This window comes from Misgurnus anguillicaudatus, chromosome 14 (assembly GCF_027580225.2).
Source record: "Misgurnus anguillicaudatus chromosome 14, ASM2758022v2, whole genome shotgun sequence".
NCBI classification, from domain to species: Eukaryota; Metazoa; Chordata; class Actinopteri; order Cypriniformes; family Cobitidae; genus Misgurnus; species Misgurnus anguillicaudatus.
The window spans coordinates 10,587,596-10,606,615 of record NC_073350.2 but is presented as its reverse complement, the minus strand read 5'-3'; the positions used below and the strand labels follow the sequence as shown (position 1 = coordinate 10,606,615).

The 19,020-nt window shown below is 36.3% G+C and overlaps 2 protein-coding genes across 2 annotated transcripts; both read right to left on the bottom strand.

Moving 5' to 3' along the window:
* Nucleotides 1-2,646: 2,646 nt before the first annotated feature.
* tax1bp3 (Tax1 (human T-cell leukemia virus type I) binding protein 3) lies at nucleotides 2,647-6,214 on the bottom strand. The gene is made up of 4 exons (XM_055184151.2): nucleotides 6,045-6,214; nucleotides 5,206-5,325; nucleotides 4,991-5,068; nucleotides 2,647-3,509 (listed from the first exon to the last, which is right to left on the bottom strand). Exons 1-4 carry the CDS (start codon nucleotides 6,081-6,083, stop codon nucleotides 3,369-3,371), a joined length of 378 nt encoding a protein of 125 aa, XP_055040126.1. The 5' UTR covers nucleotides 6,084-6,214; the 3' UTR covers nucleotides 2,647-3,368.
* Nucleotides 6,215-7,341: 1,127 nt separating this feature from the next.
* Nucleotides 7,342-15,872, bottom strand: nr2f6b (nuclear receptor subfamily 2, group F, member 6b). The gene is given in 5 exon segments (XM_073875859.1): nucleotides 7,342-8,719; nucleotides 8,996-9,580; nucleotides 11,542-11,636; nucleotides 14,055-14,381; nucleotides 15,639-15,872. Coding segments are annotated over 4 exon segments (1,224 nt in total). The 5' UTR covers nucleotides 14,324-14,381; nucleotides 15,639-15,872; the 3' UTR covers nucleotides 7,342-8,444.
* Nucleotides 15,873-19,020: the final 3,148 nt, after the last annotated feature.

Genomic DNA, 19,020 nt, shown 5'->3' with positions numbered 1-19,020 from the left:
GTCCAGCTTTCATCACTGTATAGTGTGCGCGCGTGTGCGCGTGTGTGTTGATGCCCTCTGCTCCGGTCTACCCACTCACCCACCTACACAGTGTCTTAGGTCTGTTTGACTGTGTAAACTCTCACTCTTTTTGGCTGCAACTTTCTCCAATGAGTCTTTTAAGGAACCTGTAATTCAATAAGCATTCAAATATGCAGTGATAAGGGTTAAAGGTGGGTATGAATTGTGTTTGCATTTTTGAATATGCATGTCATTTTATAGTATGATATGAAAAAGGCCCAACTGTTAAAATATACGAGGGCAAATCCTCTATCAGATCATCTTCCAGTTGTTTCGGAGAGGCTGAATTTGGGAACTGGTTTCTCTTTACATTATTGTTGAGACTGTTGGTTTAAAACACCAAGCAGGCTGTTAAGGTTACAGCTTTCGTGATTTGTCCTCTTTGGAAATCTGACAAGTTACAAATATCACCAATTTTTTTGCTGAACACGTCTTGTTCTCGCATAGCTTGTTCAAAACCTCGGTTTGGCATGCAGTGATATACAAACTTAATCACAATTTTTGTTTTTCACAGTAGCCTATTAACCACTATAACAATGGGTGGTCATATCATTTTGTCCGATTTAAGAATAAGGCTAAAGTGTATCTGTGTAAAGTGTTCAATTTTACAGAAACCTGACTGATAGAAATGTTCCAGGGACAAAAAATTAGCAAAACTTACAACAAAATGTTAAAACGAAATGACAACATTTGCCTCAAAATGTAACCTTAAAAAAACGGATTTGTCTTTATAAATGATGCTATATGCTTTGTGAAATATACATGTGATAACTGAAAACATGGCTTTAACATAAAAGAGCACATTTTTTGCATTTCTGAAAGGTGACGGTAGCAGATTGTATCACTATGGTAACACAATGGTCCTGCCAGAGAGTGGGTGGTACTGTATGTTGCATACATGCGCTACATTTAGCTACTGTAATTACACATTCAGCTGCTCGGAAACAGGCATGATATACAATCGATTTCTACGTAAAATAAATGCAACTGATACAGATATAAAAAGTCTAAGCCTTTTAAATAGGTGTAAGCTTTTTAATTTCATTTCATTTAAAAAGGAAGGTCCCATTGAGATACAATATCTCTTCTACCAGAGAGTCCTCCTGGTGATAGGCAGCACAAGACAAAAACAATATACAACACCACTTAAAAGAAAACCAATACAAATATGTTATAATTAAATTCTAATCAATTAAACTGTGATCTCATTACATATTGACAGGGTTTCATTTATTCAAAACACGCTGACTGAAACTGCCCATCAAGGTTACAAGATAAAAACCTGCACAAAGTAATTATTATGAATCATACAGTGTCCTCTAGACTACATACCTTAACATCCCAGAACAGATTGAATTGCCACTTTATTTGAGATGCAAAGGGGCACTGTAGGGATAGCTGCCCACTGCTCCGGGTGTGCATGTGTTACTCAAAGGTCATATTTTGAGTATGCGTTGCATACTTGACAAGCATGTCACACTTATAAAGATTGCATGCAGATGTTTAGCACAGGGTTTTGTTTCTATTAAAAGATTCTACTGAATATCCACTAAATGTGTATTTCCTAAACTATCATCCAGAACAGACTTTTTCCCTGTTTAAGTGCTATAATTGGGTCACTAGTGCTTCTATCAATCTAGGAAATGTGATAAAGATCAACCCAGTAACTTTGTTTCAGTAAACCATTCTCTGCCCCTTTATCTGCACTATCCAACCACGGCACTGGTAAGATCAGATCCTTTGCATTTTAAAGGACACACCCAAAATGACACTTTTTGCTCACACACAAAAAGTGGCAATTTTAACATGCTGTAATAAATTATCTGTGTACTTTGAGCCAAAACTTCACATATGTACTCTATTGTTTGTTTATATTAAACACTGCAATATTTCACTAAAAATAAAAATTGCCCATTTTGATTTCATCGGGACTTTAAGAGTACATTGCAATTTATAGTATAGCCTACCTGCAAATATGGTCACCTTTGCCTGCGAACATTAAAGAGATGAAAGTATGTTGAAGTACAAAACTGCTTGAACAAACAGCAAAAGGTCAGGAAATAGATTTGCTGCTTGAAATGTCACTGCACTACTTTAAGCTCAATGTAAAGAGACAGGTGTTGATAAAAGGGCCAATTAAGGATTAAAAATGTATTTAACATATTTTGAATTCTTCTGCTTCTCAGTACACTGTGACTGAATTATGTGATCAACATCACATTTTATACTTGGGGTTAAAGGTACAATATGTAATATTCACCACTAGAGGTCACCAAACAACAACAACAACAGCCACAGCCTAATGATGCTGTGATGATCTGGATTTATACATTGTTGAAAACATTTGGGATAATGTAAGTACACATGTAAACAAAAATACACTGTGCTAGTATTGTTTTTTAATATATATTTTAATGCAAAAATCTTACATAATGTGCCTTTAAGCAATTTCGGCTGTTTTGTAAGTTACAGCAACACATCACTCAAGTGTCAAGATTTAAAATAGTAAGCTGAAATTACTTGAATAACCAATTTGATTCTATATATATTTAAAGCATTTTTTACAGTGTATTAAAACTCACAAACTTTGTGCTAGAAGGGTCTTTAATTCACTGAAGTGAAAAAATATCTCCATACAATCAAATGCCAAAAAGTCTGTATCAAAAACATTTTCAAATCCAAACAGTACAGAAAAAAGAAAACATTGCTAAATACAAAATTGCAGTGTTATTGTGCCTTGCTTACAGGTGCCAAATATAAACATGGCTGCCCATCTTTCAAATGATAATGATCAGAAGGCGATAATTCAACCATAAGCAGAGACTAACATTGTTTAGTAAATACAAAGATTATAAAATGAAGTGTTATAAACACAAAATAACTGCAAAATTAGTGGTCATAAAAGGTATAGTTGTTTATTCTAACAGTCATAAAGTTTTCTGCGTTACATGATTTTGCACATTTTACGATTTTACGTATTAGTTGGCTTAAATTACCACTAAATAAACTTGTACTTTATGAAGGAATGCTTTAATAGCATATATTATTAGAAATGCAATTATGGAATGCATACAATGCATTGACATTATTTCGGTCAGTATAGAGTCGTCCCACATTAGTATACTGTTGCAGTATTGAGTTTAATACATAAAACAAAATGATAATAACTGAGAAGTTAGTCTACACTGAAAGTCTGAAATGGCATCACTCTTTGGCTAAGGAAAGCTGTTTAGTTCAAACAGCATCTGAACATGTGATTAACCAATAACAACATTCATTTGCTTGAATTAGTGTGTCTCAGATCTACATTAGTGTTGCATCATGGACTGTCTAACCGTTTCCTCCAGGGATTTTCTAGTGACGAGAAGCCTGACCACGTCTTCATTCTTCTTAGTGAGCCGTTTTCGTGCCTGATCGTGCGTGACCATTGTCATGTCCCACCCATTCACCTGTCATGAAGATTCACACCAATATACAGGTGACTATAAATAATGACTAATGAAGACAGACAACAGTGTGAGTTAATCACAATTATTATGGTAAAGCAAGACTCAAAACTAAAATGCATCACTGAGCAAGAAACTATTTAAAACCACTAATTGATTTTCATTAGTTTTATCAAAAAATTATAGGGATAGTTCACGCAAAAATAAAAAATTTTGTCATCATTTACTACCCCTCATTATTATTATTATTTTTTTTTGCATTTTGAGTAATGTTTGTAACTAAACCATTTTGGGGCACTATTGACATCCATATTAGAATTTTTTTCTACTATGGAAATCAATGGTGCTTCCGTTTCCTGCTTCATTACAAATATATTTCTTTGTTTTTAGCAGACGACATGAATTTTCATTTGAGGGTGAACTATCCCTTTAAGCACAACTAATCCCAACAGGCTATTATTAGACTTTCATTGTTTTTATACATTAAAGGGACACTTCACTTTTTTGAAAATAGTCTCATTTTCCGCCTCCCTTAGATTTAAACTATAGGTCTCAACCCACAGTTTGAAAACCCCTGGATTAGATGATACAATGATAATTACACCACAGTGTCTGTAGTGGAGGATATTACTATTATCTTCGTCATTGTATGTAATCACAGATGATAACAGGGTTTCCCGCAGCACACTTCAGTAAAGGCAGCCCGCCTAAGCTTGGAAACCCTACCGCCTTAACTAGGTCTCGGAGAATAGCACTGACGCGCTTCACACCGCGAGTGTGCATGCGCACTACACGGCCGAAATGAGATAAGACATGGTCCGTCATGTCTGGAAGATAGCCAGTTGATAAAATGCGTGTCCGTGAGAACTGTAAGTGGACTTATGTTTTGGGTTCATTTAAGCCTGTTATTGTATTAGTCTATAGTTCTTGCAATTTTAAAGTAAAGTAGCTGGTGATTTTGTTGTTTGAGCAACCTGCTTAGCTAGGTTTCACGTGCCTGTTGATTCAATATAATTGTTGAGCGCTCTTGCTCACGTTATTTATGTGCATTATTAACATGCTACAGTAGTTACACTCCTTTAAGATAATGTAATTAATAGTGGGAAATAATCCGTTTTTTAAAATTTTTGTTCATCGTTCAACAGACGAGACGTTCTACATCTGCTTTAGTTTGTGTTTATTAACCTTTAGTTTCACTTCACCACGCAGCTATTCTCGTTAAGAGGTAAAAACATTTAATTCATTAATAATCTAGTATGTGTTCATCTAGTATGTGTCATAGTTTCTTCAAATTAAAATTTTATTTTAGTGTTTTAAATAAAAATATTTTTATTTTCATCATGACGCATACATCCCGCCCCTTTGATTGCCACGCCCTCGGCCCCGCCCACCACCCAACCCTTCCACCTTAACTAAGAAATGTTCTGACGGGAAACCCTGTGACAACATCTAATATTGTGTTTGACAATGTGTTAATCTCAAACCTGCATAATTTTGTCTCCCATCCTGAGCCCAGCCACCTCTGCAGGTCCACCTTTAGACACACGCGTTACATAAATTCCCTGTGACAAATTATAAGAGTTAAACTATGACATCACTGACATCAACAGCAGCTTACAACAACATCATACTGCAAAGTGTCTGGCTGTATAATACAATTCAAATGAGATTTTTTTAAAACATGGTCTTTTAGTTTTACCTTATCTGTTTTGTCTTCAGAGAATGGGTTCTGATTAGGATCTTGGTCAATTCCACCTCCAATGCTGAATCCCAATATTAAATTATCACCATCCCGTAACTTGTGAATTTCAATTCGTTGCTAAAAATACAGAAATATTATAAGAATGATATGTGATGTGAAGAAATGCAAGAATACAAATGAAAATATATCCGTGCGTTAAGAAGTGCTTCAAAATCTAGTAATCTTTCTATGATGACACAACCTACACTGTAGCTGTTTATGACCATATATGGCAGCACTACCTGCAGAACGCACACGAGCCACACCTGTAACACCTAACTGGCAGAAGATCATCATTTAAAATAAACACTTTTTTTTATAATTAAACCTCACTTATAATTAAGATTCGGTATTATTTCTCTCCCAAAAATACTGTTATCAGTCTGCTTTTCATGAGCTCATTTACTTTCCCTTACCTTTTGCTCTGCATGTTGAACTTTAGCTATATCTCTGTTGCGTCCCATAGTTTACATGTTTTAATCAAATAAATAATCGACGTAAGTTATATATACAAGTTACATAAATAATACTATTAATGAACAGTTTTTTCCACTCTTGCTAACGTTAGCATAACATGCTAACATGTCTCACACTATAAACGTATCTTAAAAGTCAGTTATCCTATTTTCTACATTAGTTTTGCCATGAACCGTCGTGTGTATTTTAACGGCTGTCTCGGTCCTGATGATAAAATAAACCGATAGCGGCATTTACCGTATGTAAGACAAAGCGAAGTGCATAACTGATGCTAGTGCAGCCTACCATGCTAAAACTTTCTGAGACTGATACAAACTCACCACAACTGCCGTGACAGGCTGACCGGGTATGTACGACATTTTTTACAAACGAAAATAGTGTTTTATTTCCTATTTAACTGACTGTTACTGATCTGTGTAATATGTACTGATAATAGAGTCCGTATGCGATTGTAATAGGTTCCTCCCCTGTATGTGTGAACGTTATGTGTGTGTGTGTGTGTGTGTGTGTGTGTGTGTGTGTGTGTGTGTGTGTGTGTGTGTGTGTGTGTAATGTAGGCAGGGGCTGGGCTGCACTCTGCACACACCCTGTCTGAAATTAACATTTGACTTATTCATCATGTTCATTCATTCATTTACACACATATGTATCAGCTGAACATAAGACATTTAAGGACATTTGTTCATCTATAGAGGCTGACAGAGATTTTATTGTAATATAGGAATAGGAGAGGCACCAGCGCCCAGTCACCAGCAGAGGACACTGTATGCTTATGATTCATTCAAAACTGAGCGAGACTGGACGAGTTTTTTTCTATTGCGTCTTAAATGCATCCACACAAAAGTTTTTGAGGTAAGTTTAAATTCAGTTTATTTCATTTCATATCATCTAAGATGTTGCTTACAGCTAATTTTAGATGGAGGAGGAAAAACTGGCAGCGTAAACGAAAAAAGTATACCACGTGAATTAATGTCGTCTCAAGACAGTTTATACAGGAAATAACTTAAATATATAAATATCGTAAAAAAAACAGTTAATTTTATTTTATTTATGTGACCAGAAAAAAACATGGTCTAATGTAGATCACCCTTACGAAAATTAACCATGTTTTTGTGGTAAAAGTGTAACCGTGTGTGTGCGTTCGTGCGTGTGAAAACCGTGGTTTTACTACATTAACCGTGGTTTAACCCTGCTGAAAAAACAATAAAACCATTACAGAAAATTCTAATGGTTTCCGTTGAAATACCAATAGGAACCATTAGCCTTTACCATTAAAACCACTACACCGTAGTGTGTTTTGGGCCATATTCCATTAGAACCAATAGCACCAATAGAACCAATACATACCATTAGAGACCAACAAAGACCAATACACTGTAGTGTGTTTTGGGCCATATTCAATTAGGACCAATAAAATTCCCAATAAAACCAATAGAATTTCTATAATGGTGTCTATTGGTTTATGGTTTTTGAAACCCATGGTTTACAATTATTTGTGATAACCATTATTTTATGTTTTTTACTGTAGTAAAACCATGGGTAATTATCGTAAGGGTAAACTTATGATACAGTATAGCTCTTTCTGGGATGTTTATTGAAAATCTTAAACAAATACTCTTTTCTCTTGTTTACAATTTATTTATTTTTTCAATACAGTCATGAAAATGCAAGTTTGTTTACAAATGGTTTTACATAAGAGCTTGTGTCATTCATTTTTTTATTTTTAGTATGCAAAAATATTTGATGCTGTCCACAGTCAGCAATGTAAAACTTTACCCCAATTATTCGCCCAGATAAAAAAGTGAATAGAACAAGACAATCCAAAACATATAGGTGACATTCAGAATAGCACACAACAATATCCCTCCTTTTTTTGCAGTATATAGTGTGTATACTATGCATAGTATTAAAAAAATTTATGAGATTTTCTGATGACCTTCCACACTGTCAGAAATAAAGGTACAAACGCTGTCACTGGGGTGGTACCCTTTAAAGAGGTCCTAGTATGTACCATTTCGGTACATATTGGACCTTTGAGGTTCCATAATGTATCTTTGAAGTACCAATATGTACATTTGAGGTACTAATATGCACCCTTTGTGTACTTTTTTAAAAGGGTGTACATTCACCAATACTGTATTTTTATACCTGTTCACACAAACTTCCAAATGTAAAATAGCCATGTCTTAAATGATATTTGAACACCACATTTATCATGCAACACAATAAGGTCCTGTGACATTAATGTAGCATACTTTACTACATTTTGAACCATGTACCTTGCATATCACATACAGTGTCCCATACTATTTTTAAAAATAGTTTGCAATATACAGTGCTGTGCAGTATGCAAGTATTCGAATCCAAACACTGTTGAATCTTCAAGTATATTGTATACATCCCAACCTTTCGAGCACTTTGCAGTCCTTTATAAAGATGCTAAATGTAGTAGTTTACTACCTTTAAATTAGTTTACTATGCTCTCCATAAGTAGGCATTATAACACTTCTTTAAAGCTTTGGGTCACATATTAGCACACTGAACTGTTGATGCTGAAAGAGTGAGTTATCAACTGCATAGGAACATTTAAGTCATTCAGTATGTACATAATCAATAAGACCCGATACACAAAACCAACATCTCTCCATGCAGTTACTGTGAATTCGTGGAGAAAAAGCCTGAGATGGTAAAATATGGGAACAAGCCCTCCGATTGTTCATTTACTGTCCGGGCACATACGGCCACCCGATGGAGCTTCCGGAGAGCTGCATGTCCCGGATGAGCGTTTCGATGGGCGTCTTGCCCACCAGCCGCATAAAGAAGAGCTGGGAGATGAGGTTGGCGGGCACGGCCCTCAGGGCGGGGAGGCGGAGAAGAAGTCTGCCAAAACGCTGGGGCTGACCCGGATACTGCATGCGCTCGTACTCGGTCAGGGCTACCTGAGCTTTCTCCTGTAAGCTCTCGATGTGTGCCGGGTCTGACAGCCCACACGCATCTGTGGGAAACATGACACAGCTTAGCTTAAGAAGGGAATTAACACAAATCAGTGCAATGAACATTTAAAGATGATGTTTGCTCTTTTAGAGAAGGCAAGCATCGAAAGAGACACTAAATATGTTGGGCTTTTTTGTCTGGCTCAATCCAAAGGTGGCCATCATGTTCTGGGCCTTTTTTCTCACTTTTTTGCCTGCTACATTGTAATACTCATGTATGGTTATTGATTTCTACTCATGGTATGGATAAATTTTAGGTACGTATATATACCAGAAACATCACGCATCTGGTGTAAAGAGAGCGATGGCTTTCAGACAGCTGTATTCGGCTGAATCCACCTGCAGTCGCGCCAGCTTGTCCACCTGGTCCTGAAAGACCCGCACCTGGTCCATGAAGGACACGACGCGGTCGGCCGGCATTGGGGAGGAGTGGAAACCAGCAGCTGCTAACAGGGGGGCAGTGTGGAGGGGCAGGGCGGATTGAGCAGCATTTAGGATAAACAGTTCGCTCCAGCTAAGCCTAAGTAGGGCCACCTGCTCCGACACGGGCAGTTCGGGAAAGTAGGGAATGTTCCTGGCCCACTCGATTGTGCTGAAGAGCAGCCTGGCCGCCAGCTCGCAGATATTGTCGATGCCCATGACGGAGGTGTTGGCTCCCGGGAGCTGCTGGCCGCACTGGGCTCCGTAACGGCCGCTGGGGTACGGCTCTGCTCTCAACAACTGAGAGATCAGTTCAGATACCGGCTGACCATTGAAAAAATCTCCACCCATGCCTGGAGCTCCTCCACCATCAACACCAACTCCGACCATTGAGGCTGGACTGATGCCTGCGTGCGAGGGAGGAATGCGGCCACGCTGGACAGCTGGAAAATGAAGGAAAATGCAAAAGAGAAAGATAAAAGATTATGTCGCCTTGCACTGTTTTATGTTGTAATGGCACAAAATGTATTTGTACACTGAAGCCACACTCAAATGTCTGAACTGTGTGAAGTCTTTGTATTATATAATAAAATATTTAAAGGTGTGATTTAATTTTTAAATACAGCCAAAAAACTCAAATGGGAACACAATAATGTTAACAATCTTGTTCAAGACAAAAAACAGTCTATATTATTAATGAAATATTATAAGAAGTATATAAATAATGTGATGAAATACACCTGTGGTTACTTCTCTAAGCCACCTGTGAATTTGTGTAAACTACAAATAATTGGGAAAATGATGTTATACTTGAAGAGCTCAGATGCAAAAGCCATTAAAAGCCACCTTTGTCAAAAATGGGGTAATGCTTTCGACACATACAGATATTGTACGTTAATCATATACTTTCGCTTTAAATCCGCTTAATTCCAGCCATTCAGAAATACCCGTATGTTGGCAGAATCCGTTAAATGGCTTTTTCAGCAAAGTCCTCTAAGTGCATGGAAATAGAATTGGATAAATAACGGCACAAGTAGGCTACATCTTTACCAGGTTACAGGAGGTTTACCGAATATATTGGGATATTGACCAAATTTGTTTGCCTTTAAACTTAATTAAGTGACTGAAGATTTTTTAGAAGTGGAAATTTTTGCCAAAAAAACTTGCATGCACTTTGAGGATTTCACATGCACATTTGTTAAATAGCAATGAAATGACTAAAGTGACAATAAGGCATTTAAATTACTGACTGATAACCAGTGTTGTGGTAACGCATTATAAGTAACGCGCATTACGTAATAATATGTCTTTTCTGAAGTAACGATTAAAGTAACGCATTACTCTATAAATGTACACATTAATATTTGAGTTACTTTTTAAAAAAGTAAAGTGAGTTACTTTTCAGTTTAAATAATTCGATTTAAAAATAAAATAATGTACTGAATTAAATTGAACATATTAACATAGAATTACTCTGTGCGCCTGAGTGGGAACAGTTTGAGTCAGAAACGGAGATGGCAGGCCAGAGCTTAACATTTTTGCGATCATAAAAACACATGCAAGGCCTGAAAGAGATCAAGCCTCATCCAAGTAAGAAAAAGTAACGCAAAAGTAACTTAAAAGTAACGTAAGCATTACTTTATATGAAAAGTAACTAAGTAGAGCAATTAGTTACTTTTTTTGCATTACTTTTAAAAGTAACTTTCCCCAACACTGCTTATAACTTTTTCATTGCCATTAAAGTGAAATTACTAAACCTAAACATAAGAGCCTGATAAAAATAGTAATTTACAAGATTGGACTTAAAACATTTTAAAAGGCACCTATTATGCAAAATCCACTTTTACAAGGTGTTTGGGTATAATGTGTATTGGCAGTGTGTGAACACAACCACCCTACGATTAAAAAATCCACCCGTTTCTTGTTTTTTAATCCCCATTAAACCAAAGCAGTTTCATTAGACATGCCGTTTTAATTCTCTTTTCAATGTGAGGTCACGTTGATAAAGCCCCACCCACTTACAGTCCTGCATTACCACTCTCAACAAGTTTTACTCTGTTCACTAGATACTATTGTCTCAGACCGTATTATTCTGATCTATTTTAACTGAAAGCACTCACTGTCTGTTTGTAAAGGAGTGAGGACCTGAAGCTCATTTGCATATTTTTGCTCCCACCCAAATAGGGGCATTTTGAACATGCTATAATAAATGATCTGTGGGGTATTTTAAGCTGAAACTTCACAGAGACATTCTGGGCACCCCTGAGACTTATATTACATCTTGTAAAAGGCCATAATAGGTGCCCTTGAAGGCTGGTGTATATGCACAAATTTAACTTCATTCAAGTATAGTAAGGATATGTTTAAAGTTAAAGTACAGTAAGTTATTCAGGTTGATGCTGACCTTCTTTTCTCATACCGACCCGGACGCATTTCTTCAGTCGACAGTACTGACACTGGTTACGATGATGCTGGTCAATCTGACAATCTCTGTTTGACCTGTGGAGAAGAGAGTTTAGTTAGAAATGAGTACAATATTAATACATCAATATAATTATGAGCAAACAAAACAGTGAAGTGAAATAAGATGGGAATTCACCATTATATCAATCCAGTAAATTATTAAAATATCACATTATATAAAAGCAAGATTACTCATATCTTCTTACAAACAAAGAAAGAACTGCACACAATTCACAGTATTTACAAACCAAAATCAAAGTAAATAAAGACCCAATCACCAATTAATAATGAATGAATAATATTATCATGAAATGTATCTCCCTTGACCTTGTGTTTTAGCTACTTAAGTTAATGAATCACCATCTAAACTAAAATTCCTTAAACTAAATGAAACTGATAAGTGAAATGAAAAGACAATATGACACAAAATCACAAAAAAACAATGTTTGTTACATTTTGTTTACTGGGAGTGACAATCATTGTGCATTTGCTGACAAAAATGAAATGTAAACATAAAAATGTTTGAAAAGACAACAGTTATTCTAAGAGCCAAACAGAAACATTCCTTATGGCGATATTCTTTATATTTCTGTTTTAGTTTATAATCCGACAAGGGGAGATTCACATTTTGCGTCTTTTGCGCCGGGAAATAGCTATGTTATTTTGAATGTAGCTGCACAGCAAGCGCATGCGGTGCGTCGCGCTCTTTTTTTTTAAATACCAGTTGAAAATACTTCAACCTTTAGTTCGCGTTGCTTTTTTTGCTTTAGCTTCAAGCGCGTTGGAAAAAAGGAGGGGAAGCGAAGTGGTCGAATTCTTCGTGCGGTTTAGGCACAAAATGTGAACAGCCCCTAATGCTGTCGTTCATGATCTGTTGTGTATGAAGAGCTCGCCAATGGTGTTCAGGTAAATTATCAGTCCTATAACCTTGGCATGAAGGACACGATTCTGTTCATTCATTCCTAAAGTTCCCATGGCAGCAAGTCTAATGTTAGATCTGCTGCCAGAGGCCAGTAAAACACACAATATGCACAATTCTCTCTCCATGGCCATGTGTCTTTGTGCAACATTCAGCTATAATAGCTGGCGGATTTAAATGAGTGGAAATGGATGTTTTTTTTTTCTAGCAGCTTTTTATGCATTTCCAAGTAATGTGTTTTATAAATAAAAATGCTTCACTATCAAATGCTTTTGACACAGTATGTTAAACAGGAAGTCCAACCAGAACCTTTATAATGCAAAGGCTTCTAGCTATGCAGTCATTGCATTCACACAATAGGTTTAAATCTTGCAGATGATTATCACTGTCTAGTCAGAAAAGAACACAAATTAGAACATAATAAATATTACTATACACCTGTGAAGAGGAATTTTGTACCAATGAGATTTTACAGTGGGCGGGGCTACCCAGAAGACATAAGCCTAACCCTTGTGGAAAATACATTAATAAAGACTGATTTTTCTGGAATATCTGTGTGTTTACACACATCCCATATAGATCCGGTAAAAACGCAGTTCATTGTCCTGTATTCCAGTCTCTATCTCATAAGTATGTAAATCATTTGTTTGCATGAATACAGTGTAATGTGACTATCAGTAAGAGGTTAACAGAGTTCACAGAGAGTTCAGCCAAATTCCTTTACTGAGCTTTATGTGAATTGAGAGCGTGTGATTGGCTGGGCTGGCTGACCAATGACAGAACGCTTACAAGGAATTTCATACATGTGTAAAATACACGTCATTGTTGAGTAAAGGGTGAAAATGTCATATTAAAAAGGATGTGGGTATTTTTGGACGTAAAAATAGTATTCTGGTTAAATGAGTCGTTTATAGGTTAGCTCTGTAGGTTAATTTTTTCTTGCTTTCTAGTAAAAAATATCGAAACATTTATAAAACACAATAATATACGATTCCCTTTAACATTTATCTTAAATAAATTAGTTTCACCTGTTATACAATACAAAACTACTTTTCTTTTTAGTTTTTTTTATTAAATTTTTTTATTTATTTTTTATTTTTATTATCTTATTTTTCAGGTTTAATATAATTTTATCTTTGGTTAAATGTCTTATTTTAAATCTTTAAATCTTAAGTATTATTATTACAAAAAAAAACAATACAAAAAAAAATATGTTGTTGCAATCCTGTGTGATGTCACTCGTAATAAGGTGGTCACACTAGACTTTTAGCATGCTAATATTTTTTGGACATTGCAGCGGATATGGACGGGTCATGCTTCGTCCATCTTTTCTGTAGAGAAATGTCACGCCTTGACGTACCGATTATCTACCAGTCTTCAGGTGATACGAATTTGCAGGACATATTTAACTTTGGCACGCAGCGAAATGCCAAATATGCGTTTCCAGTCTAACGCATTCGCATGCCTATGAATGAAAGTCAATGAAGTGAAAAGTGTAGCGTGACCGCCCCTTAAGTCATGCGTGGTGGTCTCACCTGCAGGTGTAGTTGAGGTTACGTCTGATGCTCCTCTTAAAGAAACTCTTACACCCTTCGCAGGTAAAAACGCCGTAGTGCTTTCCACTTGATTTGTCCCCACACACCACGCAGTCCACCACGCAGGCCTTGTCCTCCTCGACGCCCTCCGCATCGCTGTTCCCCGCCCGGGGCGAGCTGCCCTCCTCCTCCCCCCGCAGGTAACCCTTCTCACTAAGTCCATTAGCGTTGCCGTTGGGGTTGGCCCATCCCCCGCTCACCATGGCCATCTCTGTGTACACCGTCAGGCGATCCTTGAGAAACCTTGAATCCGTGAATCCCTTTAAGCTGCAGAAAGTAAACCCAACAAATCAAACAAGTTTAAAAGCACACCTGCTTACCACATTCACATGTCACATGAAAATCACACCTGGTGCTTTTTCTTCACCGTTGGTCGTCTTCATGACCTCTAACCACAAACCCCATTAAAGATCTCAAGCTCTCATTGGTGCGATGAAAAGTTCAGACAAAAGGTGCCGCGGCTCACAGGAAACAATAAATTACACGTAAACGCATCCAGACGTTTGGAAAGATGTTTCCCTCCACGTGCCACTCGACTCGGAGACCCGGATTAAACAAAACTCCTTCTCAAAGTTTCACTTGGAAACTCTGACACTACACGAGGAAAGCCTATACTTCATGCCCCTAGTAACCACCAACAAGTCAAACCAGTTCTTTTCTGCGTGGGGAAACACAAGGTTGTGTTTAGAGACGTTGAGGGTAATAAAGGTCAAATTTGACTCAACCTGCCGCTGTATTTTATATTGCTTTTGTTTTGTTAAGGAAAGTGAATGATTACAAATGAGATTACGATTAAATGGAGCTGTGGTACTGGCTTATGTGTCCTGCTAGAAAAAGACCTTAGGCATTTTACAAGTTTCATAAGAGATCAAATTGTCTAAACATGTGCTTAGATTTAAAGGACGCGGTGTAAAAAAATGTAAATTCAACCATTTTAAGTTGACATAACTTATAAACAAGTTGAAATCATTTCATTTGTTAAGTTAAAGTAACATAAAAATATACATTGATCTTACATCATTTTTTTTACACTGCACCAAAATCCCAATTTGAACCGAATATTATCAAATCGTACTCAAACCTAATAATTTTAACTTTGCTATCCGCATTAAAGTTTTACTGCTATACTTTGTCTATATTATGTAATTTTCTGAGGTAAAGTTACCTAAATGAACATAACTGAGCAGCTGAACAGTTAAAGCAGACGTGTTAAAGTCCGTAAAAATTTGCATTTAAACTTCTTCACTTGGGCTGATTTGCAAAAAGCAGAACAATTGCAAAGCCAAAAGCACACAGAGAGAGCACACTGGGTAATGATAAACAGAGCGCTCAGCCCCCACCCTGATCCTCAAGGATCAAAGTTCAAGCAAGTTCCTCAGTTTCTCTCTCTGTCTCATGTAAAACCGCAAGATCGACACCAATTGCATGCACACAGTTCTCGGGAAACAATGAAAAACCTCACGAGGAACATCTCAGTAACCCGTAAGCATATTTGTATGCCATAAAGACAGACTCACTCCATACCTTGTTTCGTCAGTGCCGGTTTGTCCAGCCGTACAGACATTCCCAAGAACCGACGTGAAGATTTTTCAGCTGTCTACGGCTTCCCATCATCTGCCTTTCTCCATTCATCAGTAAACCATAAGAGCAAACAGCCAAGAGAGACAGCTGACCTATGAGTGTCTGTGGTGACTGACCAACAAGCCTCGTTCTGTTCTCTCTCTCTCTCTCTCTCTCTCTCTCTCTCTCTCTCTCTCTGTGAGTGCTGAAGAGTGAGCAAGCGTGTGTCTGTGTGTTCAGGGATTTGACACTGCTATTCAAGCCCTCTGGTTGCCATGGCGCCGGCTGCCTTATAAGGGTAATAGAGTCAAAGAGCAGTGAGTGGGCTGCAGGCGCTCTACACAAACAACTAGGAATGTGTTACCACACACACGGTTAACCCCTCAATGGTTGACCATAGGTACACTAAGCACACATCTATAGTTGGTAAGATTTGAGCGTAATTCTGAGATGAAGATCTCAACATTGTGAAGATAACGATAATGTGCGTCAGTGTCACTACTACAGTCATATCACGTGGCAAACTTTCCCAATCAATAGTTTTGTCTGGTTTCCAGTAAAGGTGTCTTTAAACAAGACCTATTTCTTGCAATTAAATATAGTGGTAGCAAGTAGAGATGATATATTGGTTATCAGCCAATAATCGGTATCGGTCCATAAAGATAGTTTAAAAACAACCGATAGTAATATAGCCGATATATCCTGTCAATCAAAAGAGAACAGGAAAATGCAATGGATTTGAGCTGTGATTGATAGAAAGTGTAAAGAAACATCACTACTTTAATGTTTAATATTAATGGTCATTATATGAATGAATAATGTTCAGAAAATTTAATCTTCAGAATTTAGTTAATGCAAGTTAATATATCCACCAAATTATTGGTATTGGCAGATATCAGTGTGAATAATCATATTGGTGCATCTCTTGTACTAGTGTTAATATTTGTGTAATAAGGGGCATATAAAGATGAAATAAGGGAGGACATCTTGAATTCTGTTCACCTTTATTTTTATAGACGGTTTCATCGCACGCACGTGCGGTGACGCGATACGCGTCTGGTCCGAACATTACTTCCGGTTTCAGTTTTTTAAATGGTCCGACTGAACTCTTGATCAAATACATCGTCGAAAATAACAAATCTTTTGGTTTCCTAGGTAATTTACATGTTGTTTTATTTGCTTGTTATATAAATAAACTACAGTTAAGGTACTTTGTTGTTATATATTCTTAGCGGAGTTTACCGGAAGTTACGTGTAGACCACGAACGCCGCTTGTTTATGTTGTTACTGCTGAAACCGTCTATAGAAATAAGGAAAAATGCAATCAAAGAAAACATTAAAAGATGTACATTATAAATACTAACTATAAAGTATTGTCAGTAGAAGTGTTATATTGATAACGCTATTAGGCAAGTACACTGTAAAAAGTGAAGAGTTGGATTAACCTAAAAATTACTTTTATTGGTAACACTTAGAATATATAAGTTTATTTAAATTAATTATTTAACTTTACACAGTGTATTTATGTGCAATTTTGTAGTTGTTTTAAGCATAAATCTCACGTAATTTTGTTTTGATTTATGATTTAAAGGGAACATATCATCAAAATTGGACTTTTTTCATGTTTAAGTGCTATAATTGGGTTCCCAGTGCTTCTGTCAACCTGGCAAATGTGAAAAAGATCAACCCAGTAACTTAGTTTTGGTAAACCATTCTCTTCAAGCATGTTGAAATTTGGCTTTCCTTATGATGTCAGACTGCACTATCCAACCACGGCACTGCCATTTAGTGCAGAGATCAGCTCATTTGCATTTAAAAGGACACACCCAAAAACAGCACATTTGCTCACACCTACAACGTGGCAATTTTAATATGCTATAATAAATTGTCAGTGGGGTATTTTGAACTAAAACTTCACATACACACTCTGGGGACCCCAAAGATTTTTTTGACATCTTAAAAAAGTCTTGTTAAATGTCCCCTTTAAACAAGAAAAAAATATTTACAAATATCAAGTTTAGGATAACTATTAAGATAAAGTAAAATGTTCATGTTTCAAAGTGATAGTTCACCCAAAAATTAAAAATTCTCTCACAATTATCTCACCCCAAGTAATTCCAAACCTGTAAAAATTATAAAGGAGGATATTATACGGAAGCAGGAGCATCAGTGACTTCCATAGTAGAAAAATACTATGAAAGTCTGGTTTTAAACATTGTTCAAAATATCTTTCATTGTGTTCAGCAGAACTAAGGATGAGTAAATTATGACAGTATTTTTATTTTGGGGGAACTCTCCCTTAAAGTCACCAAGAAACGGAAATAACGATTGTCCTCTTTTCCGTATCGTGACGTACATCTGAGTGAAACTTTTAAATGAAAAAAGTAAGGGACTTGATTTCATCCATCGAGAACTTACTAAATCGTTGGAAGTTGGGCAATGTTTGCAATTGCTAATCACTGCAATTTTTTCCGGAGCAGAAACAATTTTACAATAGCCCCGCCCTCGCACCGTTCCTTGCGGCAGGAAGTGAAGCAAGGCCGTTTCGAGGAGAACAGGAGGTTAAGGTTTTTAATTAAAGATTTTTGCGTCACATGCATAAAAAAATAATAATAACATGCACAGATATGTCATTTATAAAAAATAAACATGAAGAAAAAATTTAAGGATTTCTACATTTTACAGTACATGAAAACTATACACTAGAAAAAAAATCCTTGTTGCACTTAAATGTTTAAGTTTAATCAACTTTATTTTACATTTAATTTCAACTTATATCAGTAGGGAGGAGTTATAAATGATAATAATCGAGCATAATTAGCTTAAGTTATTTTAACGATATTTTTATAATTCTTACACTGCAAAAAATGATTTTCAAGAAAAAGTTTTCTTAGTATTTGTGTCTTGTTTTTAGTAAAAATATCTAAATATTCTTAAATTAAGGTGCTTTTTCTTGATGAGCAAAATGACCCAAGAAAATAAGTCTAGTTTTTAGATCAAAAATATCAAAATTAAGTGATTTTGTGCAAAAAAATCTGCCAATGGGGTAAGCAAATTTTTCTTGAATTTTTCTTGAATTTAGTGTTTAACAAAAATGTTCAAGATTTTTTAGCTTACCCCATTGGCAGATGTTTTTCTTGTTTTATGCACAAAATCACTTAAATTTGAAATTTTTGGTCTAAAAACTAGACTTATATTTTTGGGTTGTTTTTGCAGGTTTAAATTAAGATGCTTTTTCTTGATGAACAAAACGACCCAAGAAAATAAGTCTAGTTTTTAGACCAAAAATATCAAATTTAAGTGAGTTTGTGCATAAAACAAGCAAAAAATATGCCAATGGGGTAAG

What these genes read in the sequence shown, in the direction of transcription:
- tax1bp3 (XM_055184151.2), bottom strand. Translation starts at nt 6,083, where the DNA reads ATGTCGTACATACCCGGTCAGCCTGTCACGGCAGTTGTG. An exon ending in AGCCTGTCACGGCAGTTGTG is followed by an intron (nt 5,326 to 6,044) that starts GTGAGTTTGTAT and finishes CTGTATTTTTAG; the next exon opens with CAACGAATTGAAATTCACAA. An exon ending in TGGGAGACAAAATTATGCAG is followed by an intron (nt 3,510 to 4,990) that starts GTTTGAGATTAA and finishes TCTTCATGACAG; the next exon opens with GTGAATGGGTGGGACATGAC.